The sequence below is a fragment of the Scylla paramamosain genome, chromosome 13, assembly GCF_035594125.1.
Source record: "Scylla paramamosain isolate STU-SP2022 chromosome 13, ASM3559412v1, whole genome shotgun sequence".
In the NCBI taxonomy this organism is placed as follows: Eukaryota; Metazoa; Arthropoda; class Malacostraca; order Decapoda; family Portunidae; genus Scylla; species Scylla paramamosain.
Genome location: NC_087163.1, coordinates 18752085 through 18759584, shown reverse-complemented (window position 1 = coordinate 18759584; position 7500 = coordinate 18752085). Strand labels below are relative to the sequence as shown.

Sequence of the window (7500 nt, the reverse complement as noted above, 5' to 3'; positions counted from 1 at the left end):
TCTCTCTCTCTCTCTCTCTCTCTCTCTCTCTCTCTCTCTCTCTCTCTCTCTCTCTCTCTCTCTCTCTCTCTCTCTCTCTCTCTCTCTCTCTCTCTCTCTCTCTCTCTCTCTCTCTCTCTCTCTCTCTCTCTCTCTCTCTCCCTTTCATTTTCGGCATTCCCCTCTAGTTTGCTCCCAACACATGATGCGCGTGTGAGGGGAGGAAAAAGAGGGCAAGTAGAGGGTTAGGAAGGGGAGCAGGAAGAGGAAGAGGAGGAGAAGGAGGAGGAGTGAAAGTGAAAGAGAAGAGAAGGATGATGAGAAATTGATGGAAATAGTGAGAGGAAGAGGAGAAGAAGATTGAGGATAAGAATGGATAGGAGTAAAAATAGAGATGAAGAAGAAAAAGGAGAGAAGAGGAAAAGATGACGGAAGAGATGGAATACGGATTACGCTGTTCAAGAAAATAACGAAGAAGGGAGGTACAAATGCCTTGATAATGAGGGAAAGAACAGCGGAGCAGCAAAGAAAGACGAGGAAAAGAGGAAAGCAAGAGGAAACAAATGAAAGAAGTTATGATTAAAGACACCTCATGTGAATCAGAAGTAATGACCAGAAAAATGAAAGAGAATAAGAGACAAAAGAAGATAAACGGAAAGAAGGAACAACAATAACAGGAGAATAAAACTTCATAATCACAAGAGAAGGAAAGACAGAGAGAGAGAGAGAGAGAGAGAGAGAGAGAGAGAGAGAGAGAGAGAGAGAGAGAGAGAGAGAGAGAGAGAGAGAGAGGGAACAGATGTAAGAAAGTGATAAATAAAAGGAAGCTTCAGCATTCAGAATATGAAAAATAGAGAGAGAGAGAGAGAGAGAGAGAGAGAGAGAGAGAGAGAGAGAGAGAGAGAGAGAGAGAGAGAGAGAGAGAGAGAGTCAAGGAAAAGTTAAGAAAAAGACATCGTCTTCTTCCCGTCACTGTTTAGTTACCCCGTAAGACACACGGAAACTCAACCTTCATCAACTCCAAGTAAACAAAGAGTCTGAAGATCGAATGGACAGGGAATCGCTTTTACTACCACCACCACTACCTCTACCACCACCACCACCACTACCCACCACCACCCACCACCAGCACCAGCACCGCAGCAATAGATAAATGACAAAGAGGAGAAAGTAAAAAGGTGATTTCAAAGCCAAAAGATAACGCGAGCCTTTGAAAACACTCACGCAGGGACGAATTGCTGGAAAAATAAAGGGAGGATGGAAAGCAAAATGGAATTAAGTCAGGCTTGGTTTAAATTTTAGGGTCACCAGCATTTCAAGTTTTCTGTCAAGTTTCCTCCTTTCAAGTTCTGATTCGAGGCTTTATTTAGGAAAATTTATTTATTTTATTATATGGTATTAAGCGTGATATGGTGATCTCTCTCTCTCTCTCTCTCTCTCTCTCTCTCTCTCTCTCTCTCTGGACTATAAAGGTAGATCGTTCCCACTTTTTTTTATCATTTCATCTCTTTTTTTCTCTCTCGCATTTTTTCTCTTTCCTCACATTTTTTTTTTCTCTCTATCTGTCTGGAAATGGATGGAAGGGCTGGAGGCTGGAAAAGGACCACCTGGAAGAAGAGAGATTTTAATGGCTGGAAATTCATCTCCTCCACACCATTACGACAAAATTATTGGTGCCGGGGGGAAAAGGAAGAAGAAGAAGAAGAAGAAGAAGAAGAAGAAGAAGAAGAAGAAGAAGAAGAAGAAGAAGAAGAAGAAGAAGAAGAAGAAGAAGAAAAGGAACAGAGAACTAAAGACAAAAATGCATCATATTGAAACTATTATTGGGAATGTAGAAAAAAAAGTTAGATGGATTTGGGAAAAGGATATTTGAGTGTTAGAAATTATACTAGGAAACAAGACAAGGAAAGAGAGAAAATTATTACAGTAAGCGTGTTTGTCACTGCGAAAGAAGAGGAAGAGGAAGAGTGAAGGGAAACAAAAAGTGTAAGGGAAGAAAAAGTTTGTGTGTAAGTAAGTGTGAAGGACAAAAGTGTGTGTACGTACGTGTGTAAGAGACGAAAAAAAAAAAAAGTGTATGTCTGAAAAGGAAAAAAATGCAAATGGAGGATGGAAATGACAGAATGTGTGTGTGTGTGTGTGTGTGTGTGTGTGTGTGTGTGTGTGTGTGTGTGTGTGTGTGTGTGTGTGTGTGTGTAAGGGGCAAATAAACGAGTGGGCTTAAGTATGAAAAGAAAAAAAAAGAAAATAAAGGCTGTAGAAATAATAGATGAAAATGGCAGTGTGTGTGTGTGTGTGTGTGTGTGTGTGTGTGTGTGTGTGTGTGTGTGTGTGTGTGTGTGTGTGTGTGTGTGTCCCCGTCCGTCCGTGTGTCTGTGTGTCTCGGCCCTATTTGAACCTATGGCAGGATTACCCTCTTTTCCCTAGCGCCGTTGATTAGCTTAGAAGGACAGAGGCGAGGGAGAGGGGCAGCATAGAGAAAAAGAGAACTGACGGAGAGGCCGACGAAGGGAAGACAAGTATCCCGGTGTAGGACTGACAGGAAGAGCTAATCGCATCTCACTTGCTATATGAAGGATTAAGTAGGATTCGCAGTGGAAGAAGGCAACGGGAGGTAGAGCAGGAGACACGAATAATAGGAGGAGGAGTGGAGGGAGTGGGGGAGGCGGAGGAGGAGACAGGGGTGATGTATGGAAGTAGAAGAGAAAGTTTACAGGCTTAATGAGGATGAATTAACCCTTATGTGAGCGGCAGGGAGAAATGGAGGGTGGTAGGAAGGAAGGAAGAAGGAGAAGGAGGAGGAGGAGAAGGAGGAGGTGGAGGTGGAGGTGAAGGTGGAGGAGGAGGAGGAGGAGGAGGAGGAGGAGGAGGAGGAGGAGGAGGAGGAGACAGGCAAAGTGAGAAGTGGAGAAAAAACAGGATTCATTTATTCTCTCTCTCTCTCTCTCTCTCTCTCTCTCTCTCTCTCTCTCTCTCTCTCTCTCTCTCTCTCTCTCTCTCTCTCTCTCTCTCTCTCTCTCTGTACTCACAGTTCTCTCCATATGAAGCAAAAAAGATAAATTAAAGGGAGAAACCTTAGTAATTTCTTATATTCGTTAATAGTTTAAATAATTTCATTAAAAATAAATAAATAAATAAATAAATAAATAGGTAAATATTTGGCGTAAACGTTTGGTGACAAAATTAATCACGTTGTGTGTGTGTGTGTGTGTGTGTGTGTGTGTGTGTGTGTGTGTGTGTGTGTGTGTGTGTGTGTGTGTGTGTGTGTGTGTGTGTGTGTGTGTGTGTTTAATTAATAGCTGGCTTATTGCTGATTCCTGAATGGAGGAAATGCGGATGTCTGTCTGTCTGTCTGTCTATCTGTCTGTCAGTTTGTCTGCCTGCTTGATTATTTGTCCGTTTACCTGTCTGTCTGTCAGTCTGTCTGTCCGTCCGTCACTGTGTATGTGTATATATGTATGTGTGTGTTTTAAGTGAATGGCTATAGCAAATATGAGTGAGTGTGTGTGTGTGTGTGTGTGTGTGTGTGTGTGTGTGTGTGTGTGTGTGTGTGTGTGTGTGTGTGTGTGTGTGTGTGTTTAAGAGCACTTAGCGACATCCATTAGTGACATTTTAGATCCATAAATGGCGCGTAAAATCCTATATGTACGCTAGAATAAAAAAAAAAAAAAACGGAATAAAGGTCGATGATAAAAAGAAAAAAAAACACCTTAACTTTTTCCTTTTATTTTACATTTTTTTTTTATTTACTTATTTATTTATTTTTTTTTACGTATATACAAATTCCATTACTTTTGCCTTTCCCTACTACAGCACGAGGCATGAATGAATGAATGGCTCTTTCTTACTTCTTTGTGACTATCTAGCATTTGTTATCTTATGTACCTTGTGGTTATAAGTGTACTTTTTAATACATACATACATTGTGCACGTATTTTATGCATGTGTACTGGTATTTTTACCTGTGTGTGTGTGTGTGTGTGTGTGTGTGTGTGTGTGTGTGTGTGTGTGTGTGTGTGTGTGTGTGTGTGTGTGTGTGTTTGTGTGTGTGTTAAATATCTATCGTGTTCACGTGTGTGTATATGTGTCAGGGTGAGTGAGAGAAAGGAAGAAAAATTGATGTGTGTGTGTGTGTGTGTGTGTGTGTGTGTGTGTGTGTGTGTGTGTGTGTGTGTGTGTGTGTGTGTGTGTGTGTGTGTGTGTGTGTGTGTGTGTGTGTGTCAGAAAGAGTGAGAGATAATGACAAAAATGAGAACAAATTATGGTGTGTGTGTGTGTGTGTGTGTGTGTGCAGGATACAGGGTCTGTCCTTTTCCCAGGATGGCGTAGAGCTGCCAGGTGAGTCCCCGTGTCCATCCTGTGTTTGGCATAGAGTTAGTGTTCATTTCTGTAGCTCCGGCCTTGGCTTGGTCCTCCCCTCACGACGCCCTCCCCTCACTAACTGTTCCTCATTAGTCACACTTGTCTAAATTATCGATACTGTTTTAATCGGATGGTGGGTTTGAATATTGCTATTTTTGTGTTCATTTTTCCCCTCCGATCACTGAACAATTTTTGGATATGGTTCTTTTATATTTTTAGATATATAATTATTGTTTTCCATATGATAGAAGATTTAAGATTAGATTTTTATGTTTCTTTTCCTAATGATCCCTTTCCATATATATATTTTTTGTTTTGTTATTATTTTATTTATTATTTAATTTTAGAGGAGATCGCTGTAATAAAGATGGCGGCTTTTGACTTTTTATTTTAGATATTTTGTGAGTAATTGAAGGTTAATAGCTATTTTATCATTAGATTATCAAGTTAGCGTCCCTTCAATGCACGAGTAGCACTGAGAGGCAGATAGTGTTAGTCATTACTTTGATAGATAATTTGTGCATTTGTTTCCTTAATTCAGAAAGATTACACTTCAGGGCAACTATTTGCTTATTTGGTAATATCTTGCATCTGTTATTATATTATATTTTCTGCATATTTGATATTTTTATCCTTGCTTTTCCTTTCTTAAATAACTTATCCTTGTCTAATGAACTAGTCAAAATTTTGTTTGGAAAATTTTGCAGATACAAGTAGTTTGAGATTTTTTATTCATTATTATTATATTATTATTATTATTATTATTATTATTATTATTATTATTATTATTATTATTATTATTATTATTATTATTATTATTATCACTTTACTCACATTTCTGATAATAATAATAATAATAGTAATAATAATTTACTCACTCATTTAATGAAGTCAGTAGTGTGACATTTCTAAAGAGATAACTATGGGTCAGTTTCAGTTTCAGTACTAGAGATAGATAGAATGACCTAATTTATTTTACATATTCGCCCTCAGTGATTTGGTCTTCCAACCTAACCAGAGCCTCGTCATTTTCTTGCAGCTAACCCGGAGGGGCCTGGATGTTGCGCTATAATTCTCACCATCGTCTCTTATCTCCTTATCATCGCCACCTTCCCCTTCTCACTATGCATGTGCATCAAGGTAAGTGCCACGACCCGTCTTGTTCCTGTAAAGATAAGAGGGAAAGGGAGGTCACTGTGTGAGATTTAAAGGTGATTGATTATGTGGGCAGGTGTGGGAAGGATAAGATTTTAGAGAGACAAGGTAAGGTTTTTAGTGAAGGAATCCTGTAGTGGTAGGAGGGAAAGGGAAGTCACTGTGCGAGTGTTTAAAGTGGTGATTGATTATGTGCTCAGGTGTGGGAAGCTTAAGATTTTAGAGAGAGTGGTCAGGCTTTTGTGAAGGACTGTGATTGATTGATGAGCTGTTAAATTGAGTTCAGGTGAGTGGGATGAGTTAGGTAAGACACTATTGATTTTCTTATGATTATTGTTAGGATTTATTAATGTTATGTATGTGATCAGGTGAAGGAGCTGAGTAAGGGAAAGACTTTTGTTGATTTTATGAGGAGAATTATTAATAGAATGTGTTGTTAGAATTATTCAGAGTATAGAAACTAGACTGAGTTTACATGAGATCTGATAACTTTAGACAACACTTAGTCACAACAAGGTAAGCTTAAATTGAATATACCTTTAATAACTACGAGAATGAACTCAAATCATGCGAATTTATATGAAGACAAATGTAATAAAAACAAGAGTATACCATACGTAGCTACAAAACAACTTAAATCAACACCAGTCACGAGTGGGTAGCCTAGGATCATTAACCTTAATACAGAAAAAAAAAACGAAAAAAAAATAAAGAAAAATAAAACGAAAACTTAAGAACTGTAATTGTGGGGCTAGGTTCTGGTATTGGTGGGGGTGGTGGTAGTGGTAGAAGTGGTGGTGGTGGTGGTGGTGGTGGTGTCTCTTGAGGGCGCAGTGAGTGGCGAGTTGAAGGTGAGTGTCTTGGGTGGAGGGAGGGAGTGAGGGAGGCAGGGAAGGTTAGATCAATAGTTTAGCGTCTGGTGGCCTGAGGTGAGCTGAGGTGAAGCTGTGATGCCCAGGTGAGCGGCGGACAGGTTAAAGAGGCTTACCCAGTTCAGTGGACGTTTACGAGAGAGAGAGAGAGAGAGAGAGAGAGAGAGAGAGAGAGAGAGAGAGAGAGAGAGAGAGAGAGAGAGAGAGAGAGAGAGAGAGAGAGATGATACGTTACCAATCCCACTCTGTCAGATCTGAATTCTGTCTCTCACTTGCGGTATTGACTATAGGAGAGAGAGAGAGAGAGAGAGAGAGAGAGAGAGAGAGAGAGAGAGAGAGAGAGAGAGAGAGAGAGAGAGAGAGAGAGAGAGAGAGAGAGAGAGAGAGAGAGAGACTATACCAATTTCCTTCAGATACATAAATCAGGATATCCTTTTAATATCCTGACAAAAAATGCTCAACAATTGTAAAAGAAAGAAAAAAGTAAAAGTAAAAAGGAATACAGAAAAGTAAACATATTAACCATACATATCACCAAAAGAATAAAAAAAAAATAAAGAAAGAAGAAGAAAACAGGAAAAATACAGGAGGAAAACTTCACATTTAATTTCTCCACATCTTTCCCTCTATCTACCAAATGAAACACTATCAATCCCTCCTTCCTTCTATTTCTCCATATATAAGAAGAAAAGAAAAAAAAAACGCGATAAAAATATACTTTACATCTTCAACATTCATCTTTCTTTACCAGACCAAACCATTATCGTCCTGTCCTTCTTCCACCCATCCCCCTTTCTATCCCTCACTATAGAGAAATAAAAGAAAAACGAAAGAAAGAAAAACGCAAGAGAAAAAATATACTTTGCATCTTCAACATTCCATCTTTAACTCTTTATCTACCAGTCTAAACTATTATTATTCTGTCCTTCTTCCCCCATCACTCCTTCCCTTCCTTCCATCCCTCCGTCTCTCTTTCTCTCTATCTCTCTCTACATGGCAGGGCGGCGCGTGGTAAAATTGAGGGTGAATCAGACTGGAAATGAAAGTGTCGTCTGCCTTGCATTAATTACGACGCAGGTAAATGAGGCAACATTATATTACCTGCAGCTTCATAACCCAGCCACCTGTTGTT

General features: G+C 39.4%; 1 protein-coding gene across 11 annotated transcripts in view; it reads left to right on the top strand.

Moving 5' to 3' along the window:
- The window catches only part of LOC135106454 (mechanosensory protein 2-like), a 142986-nt gene that overhangs the window by 27949 nt on the left and 107537 nt on the right, over positions 1 to 7500 (top strand). For all 11 annotated transcript variants that reach the window (XM_064015471.1, XM_064015475.1, XM_064015473.1 and 8 more), the window contains exon 2: positions 5381 to 5481. In XM_064015471.1, the coding sequence (XP_063871541.1) occupies positions 5381 to 5481 (101 nt within the window). The remainder of the gene's footprint in view (positions 1 to 5380; positions 5482 to 7500) is intronic.